This window comes from Microcaecilia unicolor, chromosome 4 (genome assembly GCF_901765095.1).
Source record: "Microcaecilia unicolor chromosome 4, aMicUni1.1, whole genome shotgun sequence".
Taxonomy (NCBI): domain Eukaryota; kingdom Metazoa; phylum Chordata; class Amphibia; order Gymnophiona; family Siphonopidae; genus Microcaecilia; species Microcaecilia unicolor.
In genome coordinates this window covers 356949813-356964071 of record NC_044034.1, presented here as the reverse complement: position 1 = coordinate 356964071, position 14259 = coordinate 356949813, and the positions used below count along the sequence as shown (strand labels likewise).

Sequence of the window (14259 nt, the reverse complement as noted above, 5' to 3'; positions counted from 1 at the left end):
CACAGGCAAAAAATTCCAAAGAAACGCGCCTACAATCTGAAGCAGTGGCGTACCAAGTAGGGGGCGGTGGGGGCGGTCCACCCCGGGTGCACGCCGCTGGGGGGTGCCGGGGCACGTGCCTTTTGCCCTGTTTCAGTCCGATTTTGCAATTCGCATGTGTTCACTGCTCCCTCTGAGTCTGCCCCGGAACAGGTTACTTCCTGAAACAGGGCAACAGGCGCGTGCCGCGGCACACCCCCCCCCAGCGGCGTGCACCCCGGGGGGGGGGTGTCATTTCACCAGGGGGGGGAGAGGTGTCATTTCGCCGGGGGGGGGGGGGTGTCGCGCTGCACTCTGGGGAGGGCACATCGGCGATCCGCCCCGGGTGTCAGCTAGGGTCGGAACGCCACTGATCTGAAGCATTGCTGTATGGTTAGCTTCTAGTCTAACAAACTTAACAGAAGGACTATCCAATAAAAGTTTATCCACGAAATGTAAACCAAGAGACAGCCGATGAAGCTAATGCCAGAGGTGCATCATTGCTCAAAGCCTTAAAAATCAAGGTAAACACCTTAAACCTAATCTGCCAAAGCACAGAAAGCCAGCGCAAATCCTTCAACGCTGATGCAATGTGATCAGATTTCGACAAACCAAGAGAGAGCAAATAATGATCAGACCAAGGGACTGGAGACTGTGAAATAATCACAGAACGGCAACATTACAGGATACTGATATCACAAACAATATGAAGTTCTCAACTTTCAGAGCAAAAAGCTCAAAAAGAAGCCAAAATGGCAACAAAGCAAGGAAAAAGCCTCAAAGCGCTCCAGGTGATAATTGTCATGACTGTTAATAAGAATGAACATGCTACAGAAATATAATGAGAAACTGTTTAACAGTATAAAGTTCCTATGGTCAGTGAAGTGCAAGTATTAAGGCAAAAGACCTATGAGTCACAAACCTGTGAAAGCAATAAGGGAGTCATAGAATCAACCTTGAGCAGCCTGGTGTGAAGCAGAGACAGGAGGCTGTGTAAGGGGGGGGGGGGGGGGGGGAGCAGAAGGAATGTTGCTTGCAGACATTTGTAGATAAGGAATGTGAGAACAAGCTTCAAAGGAAAGGGTTGCTGACGTGCACACATTGGGTGCAGTGTGAATGTAAGTGTATTTAAACTGAGGAGAATATAAGTATCTTAAGCAAAGCAAAGCAAGAGCAAAGCTGAGCAAGCATATATCTCTGTATTACTGCTAAGCAAATATATATCTCTGTATTATTGCTAAAAATATATTCTGTAAGCAGACTTTGCTTCCAGTGTGGTGTTCCCACACTGCCTCTGTCCGACGGAGGACAGTTGAAAAAAAATATATTTTGATTATTCTTTTTATAACAGGTGTCAGTTTCTTTGTTTACACACATATAGGGTGTAAATCAACATGAAGCTTGGTAACTAGAAGCCCCAATATAATGGAGTATAACCCTGGCACACCAATCACCTGAAGTCTCTATTGTTTTTATGAAGTCTCTTTTATTGAATAAATCACAGATAATTTACTCACATATAGATGTTCAGAGATGCTGCTTCAGGATACACAGACTTCTTAATCTGGAGGCTGTGGGAGGTGGAGATCTGAGGAGAGGTAGTTGTATTGCGGGGGGGGGGGGGGGGGGAGGGGAAGGTAGTTGAACAGGTAGAAATAGTCCAAAGCTGGGTGACTGGAATGTGCAATATCTCATTTGGGAGGAGATATCTTCAGGGGAAAAACCAGGTTCTTTACAGGAAGTTTTCAGCAGGACAGAGCTGTCTGGAGCAAGATGGTGTTTGCTCCATGTCCCTGGCTAGATGGTGTTGGAATGCCTCGTGGATGAAAGGACAGAGGTGTTGAGGCTTCACACAGGCTCAGGGAGGAGCAGATGGAGACCAATGGGGACAGAGCCTGCCATCGGGTAGCAAGAGGTGGTCCTAGGGGACGGCTCTCGACTTGGGGGAAAGGTCATACCTGGCTGACCTCCCAGGATAGAGATAGTGAGAACGACCAGGAAATAATAGCAGGAAGACAAAAGAGCCAAGCTTGGCAGAGAGAGAGAGAGAGAGAGAAGGTCTGGGCAGCCTCACAACCAGTGGTAACAGTTCTTACACAGCCAAGCAAGTGTGGTTGTACTGCCTGTGAACTACATTACCCACAGTGCATTGCTCATGTATCTTTGCAGTGAGAAACTGCAGCAATGATGGTCCTTGGAACTGAGAATAACAGTAAAAGCATCACACACATTTTAGGATCACGTTATAAACTAGTGCGAGGCTGTCGGAGGACAGAACAATAATACCTTCAAGACCTGAAACACTTCATCGATGGCATAAACAAAAACCTTCCTTGTGCCTACATTTATTTATTATCAAAATCTCTATTCAATATTTTTAAAAAACATTATTTCAAATCCTATATAATAATTCTCACCACCAACGTTCTAATGTGGGACTGCCTGTGTCCGTGGCTCCTGGAGTTGCTGAGCTAGGCTCCGTAGCCAGGATGATGTCACTGACAGCTGATTCGCAGGCAGGGGAAGGAGTAGGGAAACATGTGTTTCCCTACTCCTCCCCCTGCCTGCGAATCAGCTGTCAGTGCGCCGCTCCCTTAAGTGCGGCACCACAGAACCCCCCCCCCCCCCAAGGACATCAAACACCCCCTCCCACCACCCGAAGCACATCAACACCCCCCCCCCACACACACACACACATGTCATGGTCTCCCTCCATCCCAGATCCCCGAGTTTCACGGTTTCCCTCACACTTCCAGTCTCCCTCCCACTTCCAGGATCCCCCCCTCCCTCCCTCTCAGTTCCAGGGTCGTCGTGCCACCCTCCCTCCCATCCACTGCCAGCCCCTCTCCTTACGAATTTTTGAACTCTCAGTTACCCAGTTGGGGTTACGGCGGACGACGGCGGCAGCACCAGCAGCAGCATCGGTAAACGACAGGCTCATGCCGTCTGTCTCTCAGTCTGGTCCCGCCCTTTCGGAAACAGGAAATGAGGGCGGGACCAGAGCTGAGAGACAGACGGCATGAGCCTGTCGATTACCGATACTGCTGCTGCTGCCGTCGTCGTCGTCAGCTGTAACCCCGACTGGGTAAGTGAAACTTCAAAAAATCGTAAGCAAGGGGGATGGCAGTGGACAGGAGGAAGGGAATCAAAAGAAACAGAAGAGATGTAAGTTGAAGAGTAATTATTAGCAATTAGTATTGCACTTGTATCCCACATTTTCCCACCTATTTGCAGGCTCAATGTGGCTTACAGAGACCTGTTATGGCATCGCCATACCAGGGTACAGAATACAATTGATGTTATACAGAAGTCAAGGAAGACAGGAGGATCTGGTCAAGCGTTTATAGAGAGATAGATAGGGGTTGTGTCACAGTTAGTTATGGGATCTCTTGGTAAGCCTTGTTAAAGAGGTAGGTTTTCAGAGATTTGCGGAAGTTACTTAATTCGTTGATCGATTTCAGTTGAGTTGGGAGTCAATTCCACAATTGCGTACTCGTGTAGGAAAAGCTGGTCGCTTGTGTTAGTTTGTATTTTACTCCTTTACAGCTGGGGAAGTGTAGATTAAGAAATGTTCGGGCAGATCTTTTAGCATTTCTGGGTGGCAGGTCAACGAGGTCCATCATGTACGATGGGGCATCTCCGTATATGATTTTGTGAACAAGTAATCTGCATGGAAAGTTAGTGGTCAAGAATTCTGCTTGAATATGTGATAATGGAGAACATAGGAACCATGAATGCCCGGTGTGGCTTCACAGAGTACAGAGTTTAGCTATAAAGAACTAATAAAGTTATATACAGTTTCTATAATCTGCTTTATAATAGATTCCAACTCAGTTCATGTACAAATTCTGCTTCAGATGTTAGACACTGCCATTACTCTTGTGTTTTCAAAATGCAAAAAATGTGATATATAAAACCATATTCATTGGTATGTTTTCTTATCAGAATTTACTACCTATAAGTATTCATCCAGAAGGAAGGAATTTTTACAGCTCAGATAACCTTTAAAAGATATTGGAGCAAAATTTGGTCTATTGTACCCTGCTAGAATGTGGGTAACAAGCAATAACCACACGCACACCTATCCAGAGTGTTCCCAACTCAAAAGTTTTCTAGAATCAATCCACATGCAGTGAATTATACTGTTCCACTTCTACTCTATATTGCATTCTAATTTTAATTGTGACTCACAGATTTCTGTTCAATGATAAAGTCCCTAAAAAAAAAAAACACCTGCTACCAACATGTTTTCATTGCACTTTGTGCCTGTCAGAATTCAAACAGTTGAGTATCTTTGGCAGTATGTGTCTTTCTCCCACACACACGCACTCTGTCACAGTCTATCTCTCTCTCTCACTCACACACATACACACACACACACACACACACACACAGACACACACATACACTCTGTCACACACACACACACACTCACACATTCAATCTCTCTCTCTCACACACAGTCACTATCAAACACACTGTCAAAACATACACACTCAAAGGAACACCTTGCTAGCGCCCATTTCATTTCTTACAGAAACGGGCCTTTTTTTACTAGTTTTAAATAAAAAGCACGGAACTTAGCTTTCCTCTTGCTATATATATTGATGCCAAAGAGCCAGTTTATAGATCTCTCCACAGTAAACCGTCTCAGGGCCGCCGAGGGGGGGGGGGGCATGGGGGGACAAAATTCCCTGGGCCCGGGCCTCCAAGGGGGCCCGGCACCGCAGTCCCCTCCACCCGCCGCCCTCCATCCACCACTGAGCCAGGCCTCCCTGAATTCAAATCATAGCGCCTCACCTTGGGCGGGACACAGGGAGGGAAGGCCCGAAGCGAGGTCGAGGTGAGGTGCTATGATTTGAATTCAGGGGGGCCTGGCCCGGTGATGACGACGACAACCTCAGGGGGGGGGGGGGCGGCAGAGGCGGGCCCCGGGGACAGCCTTGCCCTGGGTCAGGCCCAGTCTCTCGGCAGCCCTGAACCATCTGTAAGTTGGCTCTTTGAGGCCCAGGCCTTTTCAGTTTAGCTTGAGTATTAGACTTGCAGCCACATGTTTCTAGTCATTTATTTATTTTCATTTTTATTACATTTGTACCCCGCGCTTCATGGCAGGCTCAATGCGGCTTACATATTATATACAGGTACTTATTTGTACCTGGGGCAATGGAGGGTTAAGTGACTTGCTGCCTGTGCCTGCAAGGAGCTGCCTGTGCCTGCAGTGGGAATCGAACCCAGTTCCCCAGGACCAAAGTCCACCACCGTAACCACTAGGCCACTCCTCCACTGTTGCTACTATTTGAGATTCTACATGGAATGTTGGTATTCCACTAGAAGTCGGCCCTTGCAGATCACCAATGTGGCCGCGCAGGCTTCTGCTTCTGTGAGTCTGACGTCCTGCACATACGTGCAGGACATCAGACTCACAGAAACAGAAGCCTGCGCAGCCTTCTACATGGAATGTTGCTAGTGGAATAGCAACATTCCATGTAGAATCTCCAATAGTAGCAACAGAATCTCCAATAGTAGCAACATTCCATGTAGAATCTCCAATAGTATCTATTTTATTACATTTGTACCCCGCGCTTTCCCACTCATGGCAGGCTCAATGCGGCTTAGGTACTTATTTGTACCTGGGGCAATGGAGGGTTAAGTGACTTGCCCAGAGTCACAAGGAGCTGCCTGTGCCTGCGGTGGGAATCGAACCCAGTTCCCCAGGACCAAAGGCCACCACTCTAACCACAAGGCCACTCCTCCACTCCAGTCATGGTAAGGGAAGTTCATTTGGTGATTGTTTGTTGCACTTTTTGTGTATTCTGCTTGACTTTATTGTGTATGTTGCTGATGTGCACCGTCTAGGATTAATGGATAATGCGTTTTAGAAACGTTTCAAATAAATAAATAAACGCTGCAGTTTTTCTGTTTTCCATCAACAAAGTATTGCTCCTATGCAGCCTTTATAGTTACACATGTGAACAGACGACAGGCCCTGACTGTGTGGTTAGAGCAGTGGGCTACAATGCAGAGAACAAGGAGGTGCAAATCCTGCTTCTCCCACTAATGTCTGGCGACCTTGAACACTACAGTGGGCTGAGTGGAGGTGTAGCTTAGTGGTTAATGCAGAGGACCTTGATCCTGGGGAACTGGGTTCAATTCCCACTGCAGCTCCTCGTGATTCTGGACAAGTCACTTAACCCTCCACTGCCCCAGGTAAACTGCTTTAAATGTAGTTGCACCAACCACAGAAAGGCAATGTGTCAAGACCCATTAACAACATTCCATACACAATCTCAAAGAGTAGTAGCAACATTCCATGTAGAACCCCAAAGAATAGCAACATTCCAGAATCCTGAGGAGTAGCCTAGTGGTTAATGCAGAGGACCTTGATCCTGGGGAACTGGGTTCAATTCCCACTGCAGCTCCTTGTGACTCTGGGCAAGTCACTTAACCCTCCATTGCCCCTGGTACAAAATAAGTACCTGAATATATGTAAACCGCTTTGAATGTAGTTGCAAAAACCTCAGAAAGGCGGTATATCAAGTCCCATTTCCCTTTCCTGTTTTGTCTCCTTAGGCAAAGATACCTAATTCTAGCCTTACAGCAGCCAATTCTGAGTTTGTTTTGTAGGAAGCTTTGGAATGAGGAGCATGGGATGAAGGGGAAACCTAAGGAAATATGTCATCACAGAAAGGGTAGTGGATGCATGGAATGGCCTCCCAGTGGAAATGGTGGAGACAAACACTATATCCAAATTCAAGAAAGAGTGGGATAGCAGATGGTATAGATGGGCAGAGTGCATACGACATACAGGGATAGATATTCTGTCAGCAGAACTCGTTATTTTGCTGACTGAATCCAGCTTTATGCCCTGGTATTCAATGCCTGGTCCATGTTCGGGCACTAGCATTGACTCTCTGGGCATCCATGGCCGACTAAGTGTGATGTTTAGAACTTAAGGTAATATGGTGAACTGCATAAAGATAGGACTGTGTTTTTTGCGGTTCTATTTTTGTGGTTATCTTACCCAGTTAAGGCAGTGGTTCCCAAACCTGGTCCTGGAAGCACCCCAGCCAGCCAGGTTTTCAGGATATCCACAATGAATATTCACGAGAGAGATTTGCATGCAGTGGAGATAGTGCATGCAAATCTCTCTCATGAATATTCACTGTGGATATCCTGAAAACCTGGCTGGCCGGGGTGCCTCCGGGACCAGGTTTGGGATCCACTGGGTTAAAGGGCTGACTCCGCCCTACGAATGCCCAAGAAATAGCCGGTTTCAGTTAAGGTACTAATCAGTCATTTTCAGTAGCACTTCCCAGTTAGCCCCAGACAAGTGATCTGAACCACCAGAAGCTGTTTCTGGACATTTAAATCACTTTGAGCATTTTTTTAATTTTATTTTTTTTAGTTACATTTGTACCCCGCGCTTTCCCACTCATGGCAGGCTCAATGCGGCTTACATATACAGGTACTTATTTGTACCTGGGGCAATGGAGGGTTAAGTATCTACCGCAAGGTCTTTATCTGCCCTCACATTGACTCTCGACTCAGAGACCCAGGAGTGAGGAGAAATCCAAAGCTTGATTCTTGAGTTCCCTCCACCTCTGACCATCTATATAATGTTCTAAAACTAATCCTTATCTTTCAGTGCCTTGGCCTGCTCTGCTGGAAATAGTTGGAACAGTATGTGCAGTCTTTTCCGTGGAGTATTTTAGTGAGTTTGCTTCACCACTTACTGGTTAGACACTGGGCCTAGCAAGTCTGATGAGATGTTCATGAAATTGTTGACTATGTCCACAAAAGTTCCTGCAAGTTTAGGGTCTATCGATTCATTTCCTGCTAAGATGGCATGCATGTCAGCCACCATCTTATTGACCTCGGCTCCAGTAAGGTTAGAGGAATTTAGCATATTATTTATACCATCCAGAATACCTCCTACGGCAGAAGGGAAATAAGTTAGCAGATAAAATGCTGGACACAGAAATGTCATTCACCCTCGAGGGATACACATTGTAATTCAGTTGAGTTCCACAGCGTTAGCAGTCCCACCCATGGCGCTGCCAGGTCCACACCCCTGACCCGCCCATGCCCCTCCCAGGTCCACACTGACCCGCCCATGCCTCCTGTGTACACTCCTCTGACCCGCCCATGGCCCTCACAGGTCCACACCCCTGACCCACCCATGCCCCTCCTGGGGCCACACCCCTGAGTCACCCATGCCCCCCCAACACCCGGCCCACCCATGCCTTCTGGGTACATGTCCCTGACCCGCCTGTGGCCCAGGTCCACACCCCTGACCCACCCATACCCCTCCCAGGTCCACACCCGGCCCACCCATGCCTCCTGGGTACACACCCCTGACCCGCCCATGGCCCAGATCCATGCCTCTGATCCACCCATGCCCCTCCCAAGTCCATGCCCTGACCTGCCCATTCCCCTCCCAGGTCCATGCCTCTGACCTGCCCATGCCCCTCCCAGGTCCATATCCCTGACCTGCCCATGCCCCTCCCAGGTCCATGCCTCTGATCTGCCCATGCCTCTGACCTGCCCATGCCCCTCCCAGGTCCATATCCTTGACCTGCCCATGTCCCTCCCAGGCCCATGCCTGTGATCCGCCCATGCCCCTCCCAGGTCCACGCCCTGACCTGCCCATGCCCCCAGGTCCATGTCCCTGACCCACCCATGCCCCCTTGCAGTTGCACACTATAGAACTGATATTCAGAGAATGGGAGGGAGCCTGATTAACGCCCCTGGTCGGCAGTCACCACCGATATTCAATGCCGGGCCATTTCCGGTGGCCAGCTTTGAATATCTGGGTGTTTTTTTTGCAGTTTTTTACCAGACTTAGCCGGCGATGTGCTGAATACTGACGGATAGCCGGTTATATCGCCTGATATTACCAGCTATCTGCTATATGCAGACTGGCAATATTCTGTGGGAGATAACCAGCAATCTCATGCTGAATGTTGGCGGATAGCCAGTTAAGTGCCATTTAACCGGCCAAGAGCTGTTCCTGGGCAGTTAAATGGTTTTAAATATCGGGGAGGGGGGGGGGGGGAGATGGATCTTGTGGACACAATTTGTACAATCCTAAGGGTAGTTATGTACATAACTGCTAATTAGTGTCAGTTAGCATCAGTTAACATCAACTATAGGCAATGCTTGGTTGTTAATGCCAATTTACAGCTAATTATTAAATGCTGTGTGTAACTGACAGTATGCTATCAATTGGACATGCAACTTTGAATGCCAAGCGTAAAATTGTGCATGCAAGTTCTGGAATTATGGGTGCATAAGTTTTGTGATAAAGAGTTTACAAAAAAACAAAAACAAAAAATCAACACCTAATTGAGGTGTGGTTATTTTTACATAAAGAATCCATTACATACAAAAAAATACTTGGGTGTGGAAATATATAATCGGGACAGTGTTTGGACAGTGTTGTAAGGACTTGATCGTTTGTACACAGTCCATGAGGTTTTTGGCTGATGATGAACAGAGGGTCCGTTTATGACCCGTTTCAGCTCTGTTTGACGTGATACATCTAGGAGCTCTGTGAGGCCTTTTTTCCTCTAATTTAATGTGTTCAACAGTCACATTGTTGGAAATTTGTTACATTTTCATTCTGTGGCGATACATTCTATCTATACTATTTTTACATAAAGACCAGAGGAAGAGGAGCTATGTGGTTGGTAGTGGCAGTGTCTTAAATGGACCACAAACCATGTCAGAAATCCCCCCATGTGGTCCTTAAGTCGCTGATGGGCTAGTGGCCCATTTAAAAGTCCCCCAGCCTCACACCAGGGTGGAAAGCTAAAAGGGATTTGGTTCTTATTAAGCCCCATCCCCCCACCCCTGCCCTTCAAAATCCTAACGTGGGCCCCCCTTGTTATCTCCGTGACCTCTCTTCCTCCTCTCAACCCTAGGCTTATCCCAAAGGGATCAGAACTGACCCCCACAATTCCATTTTGGAAAAAAAATGGATCATCTGACTTTCAGCAATATGTTGGAATGTACTGCTAGGAGCCAGCACTGTTAAGACAGGAGGGAGTGACTCCTCCTACCCCTTTCAGGATTGTGCACTTTTTTGGTTGTCAGGTGGGAGGGGCCAAGGGGTGGCTTGCACTAGATTTTTAAGGATTGGAACTTCCCTGGGGCAGGAACTTAATAGGCTTGAGAATTTAAGGGATTAGCTGTCTCTTGAAGTCACTGCCAACAGCATGGGATTGGGGGGGGGGGGGGCAGGGGTTAAATGAGACCACTGGCCCTCTAGGAACTGTGTACAAAATGAACATAAACAAACTGTGTGTTGTGGACTGCCTGGTTGCTCTGAAATAAGAAGAAAGTTTAGCACAGGCAGTAATTCAGCATCAGTTGATCCGGCAATTTCATAACCATTCATACTCACCTGCGCTGCCAGAAGCTGGTGTTGTGGAAGCGGTGGGATGTTTAGTTGACATACTATTGGAAGAAGGAGCCAATGTGGTGGGAGTACTTGCATTGTTACTTGAGGTACCGTTGGACAGAGGAGCTGATGTGGTGGGAGTACTTGCACTGTTACTTGAGGTACCATTGGATGGATGAGTCAATGTGGTAGTAGTACTTGCATTGTTACTTGAGGTTCCATGGGAAGGAGGAGCCAATGTGGTAGTAGTACTTGCACTGTTACTTGAAGTACCATGGGAAAGAGGAGTCGATGTGGTTGGGGTAGTTGTATTGCTACTTGAGGTACCACTAGAAGGAGGAGCCCATGTGATAGTAGTACTTGCACTGTTACTTGAGGTAGCACTGGAAAGAAGAGCTGATGTGGTGGGAGTACTTGCATTGTTACTTGAGGTACCGTTGGACAGAGGAGCTGATGTGGTGGGACTACTTTCATCGTTACTTGAGGTACCATGGGAAGGAGGAGCCGAGGTGGTAGTAGTACTTGCACTGTTACTTGAAGTACCATGGGAAAGAGGAGTCGATGTGGTTGGAGTAGTTGTATTGTTACTTGAGGTACCACTGGAAAGAGGAGCTGATGTGGTGGGAGTACTTGCATTGTTACTTGAGGTACCATTGGATGGAGGAGTCAACGTGGGAGTAGTTGTACCATTGGATGGAGGAGCCAAGGTGGTAGTAGTACTTGCATTGTTACTTGAGGTACCATGGGAAGGAGGAGCCAAGCTGGTAGTAGTACTTGCACTGTTACTTGAGGTACCACTGGAAAGAGGAGCTGATGCGGTGGGAGTACTTGCATTGTTACTTGAGGTACCATTGGATGGAGGAGTCAACGTGGTAGTAATACTTGCATTGTTACTTGAGGTACCACTGGAAGGAGGAGCTGATGTGGTGGGAGTACTTTCATGGTTGCTCGAGGTAACTTTGGAAGAAGGAATTCTGGAAGAAGTTGGAGAAGCTGTTGCTCCCATGGAAATGGGTTCACATAGCGATAGTTTACCACTTTTATAGCTACACAAAATCAAATACAATTGTGATCTATTAAAATTAATCCCAATTTTCATTTACTCAAGTCAATGAAGGAGTCAATAAATGTTAGAAATTAACTTTATTTCACACTATATAAAACATATGTTTTATAATGAGGTTTCTAGTCCCTGTGACTTTTGAGGGTACAGAAATTGCCAATGAATTTGATCGCAGCTGAAAAATCTGTTCAGTGCCAAGAAAACTCTATTTAATACTTGTATAATTAAAAAGCACCATAAAAGGATTCGGCAGCAGACATCTTTTTAGCGTGTTTCATAGAGTCAAAGTGAGTTTTTGGGAGGCCAGAAGGAGTGGTCTAGTGGTTAGGGTGGTGGACTTTGGTCCTCGGGGGAATTGAGGAACTGAGTTCGACTCCCACTTCAGGCACAGGCAGCTCCTTGTGACTCTGGGCAAGTCACCTAACCCTCTATTGCCCCATGTAAGCCGCATTGAGCCTGCCATGAGTGGGAAAGCACAGGGTACAAATGTAACAAAAATAAAATAGATACTATTGGAGATTCTGCATGGAATGTTGCTACTATTGGAGATTGTACATGGAATGTTGCTATTCCATGTAGAAGGCTGCGCAGGCTTCTGTTTCTGTGAGTCTGACGTCCTGTCAGACGACGTCAGACTCACAGAAGCAGAAGCCTGCGCGGCCACATTGGTGATCTGCAAGGGCCGACTTCTACATAGAATGTTGCTAGTGGAATAGCAACATTCCATGTAGAATCTCAAATAGTAGTAACAGTGGAGGAGTGGCCTAGTGGTTAGGGTGGTGGACTTTGGTCCTGGAGAACTGAGGAACTGAGTTCAATTCCCCAATTCTCACTTCAGGCACAGGCAGCTCCTTGTGACTCTGGGCAAGTCACTTAACCCTCCATTGCCCCATGTAAGCCGCATTGAGCCTGCCATGAGTGGGAAAGCGCGGGGTACAAATGTAACAAAAAATAAAAAAAAATACTGATTAATGGCCCTAGAATACTCCTGCATCTTATTATAGTACTATTGTGGATGTGAATGGAGTTAACAGCTAGGGTAAAGTGGACACATATCCAGGCAGATTCTAGAACAGCTGTCCTCACTGATTTTTAAACTGGGATCACTTTGGATGCAAATGAGTTGAAGGAGAATCACAAAATACCTTTCCATGCCAGGCTGCGACACTGCTGCCCACTGTGTGTCAAAGACATTCATCCCTTCCAGCCTGCCTTCAGACTTTTCACTGGGGGGGGGGGTCCTCTAGGAGGTGGGCATTTCCAAATGCAATCTCATTTATTGAGAAATGCCTTGTCCTGTAAGTATGTGGTTTTTCCAGCCACTTCCCCCTTTCTGTCGTGAACTTGTTTATTCTTTCCAAAAATACTAGGACTAGGGGGCACACAATGAAGCTACAAAGTAATACATTTAAAACGAATTGGAGAAAATGTTTCTTCACTCAACGTGTGATTAAACTCTGGAATTTGTTGCCAGAGAATGTGGTAAAGGCGGTTAGCTTAGTAGGGTTCAAAACAGGTTTGATGGCTTCCTAAAGGAAAAGTCCATAGACCATTATTAAAATGGACTTGGGGAAAATCTACTGCTTATTTCTGGGATAAGCAGCATAAAATGTTTTGCACTTTTTTGGGATCTTGCCAGGTGCTTGTGACCTGGATTGGCCACAGTTGGAAATAGGATGCTGGGCTTGATGGACCTTCGGTCTGTCCCAGTATGGCAATACTTATGTACTTATGAGCTTGAGTAAAGGGGCCGAGAGTAGTAAAAACAAAAATAACCCTGAATGATCATGGGAGTTACCCCAAAGGTCTCCAGGGGCCACCATTCCCTTCCCCTCCCCCAGGCCTTGCATTGAAGAACACTGTTCTAGAGAGTACATGGAGAGAGAAATGGCCACGTCCAGGTCAAGACATGCAGGACTTCCATACCAGTGGCTCTGAGTTCAGCATAATTTTGAGGATAAGTTTAGGCAGTCAACCCTAGTACATTTTCAGAGGCCAATTCAGGAGCATAACTCTCAAAGTTACATAGAAACGTTGAAAAATGAAGGCAGATAAAGACCATATGGCTAGGGTTACCATATTTTGTCCCCCAAAAAGGAGGACACATGCCCCGCCCCTTTCACACCCTACCTGCCCCCTTTGACGCCCTCGCTCCGCCCCTTGTCACACACCACATCACTCCCCCTCCTTGTCACCCCCCTCCCCTTACCTTACTACTGCCCTGGTGGTCTAGTGACCTCTTCGGGGCAGGAAAGAGCCCCCTCTTTTCTGCCCAGAGCGTTGCCCTGCATGCATCCTTCCTGTTCGTGATCTTGGCGCCGATTCAAAATGGCCACCAAGAGTTGAAGTCTCGCAAGGTCACTTCAACTCTCGGCGGCCATTTTGAATCGGCGCCGAGATCACAAACAGGAAGGATGCATGCAGGGCAACGCTCCGGGCAGGAAAGAAGGGGCTCTTTCCTGCCCCGAAGGTGGAAGAGGTCACTAGACCATCAGGGCAGTAGTAAGTAAGGGGAGGGGAGACTAGCAATCTGCCCGTTTGTCCGGATTTCTGGACAAACGGGAAGATTGGCAAAACCCGCCTGGTTGCCTGGACATGTCCTCAAAAAGAGGACATGTCCAGGTAAATCTGGACATATGATAACCCTAGGAAGGATGCATGCAGGGCAACGCTCCGGGCAGGAAAGAAGGGGCTCTTTCCTGCCCCGAAGGCGGAAGAGGTCACTAGACCACCAGGGCAGTAGTAAGTAAGGGGAGGGGAGGCTAGGATTTCTGGA

At 47.2% G+C, this 14259-nt stretch overlaps 1 protein-coding gene across 6 annotated transcripts in view; it reads right to left on the bottom strand.

Moving 5' to 3' along the window:
* The window catches only part of ADGRG2 (adhesion G protein-coupled receptor G2), a 186751-nt gene that overhangs the window by 42381 nt on the left and 130111 nt on the right, over positions 1-14259 (bottom strand). For all 6 annotated transcript variants that reach the window (XM_030202278.1, XM_030202280.1, XM_030202281.1 and 3 more), the window contains 2 exons: positions 10424-11466; positions 7752-7950 (listed from right to left, as the gene is read on the bottom strand). In XM_030202278.1, the coding sequence (XP_030058138.1) occupies positions 7752-7950; positions 10424-11466 (1242 nt within the window). The remainder of the gene's footprint in view (positions 1-7751; positions 7951-10423; positions 11467-14259) is intronic.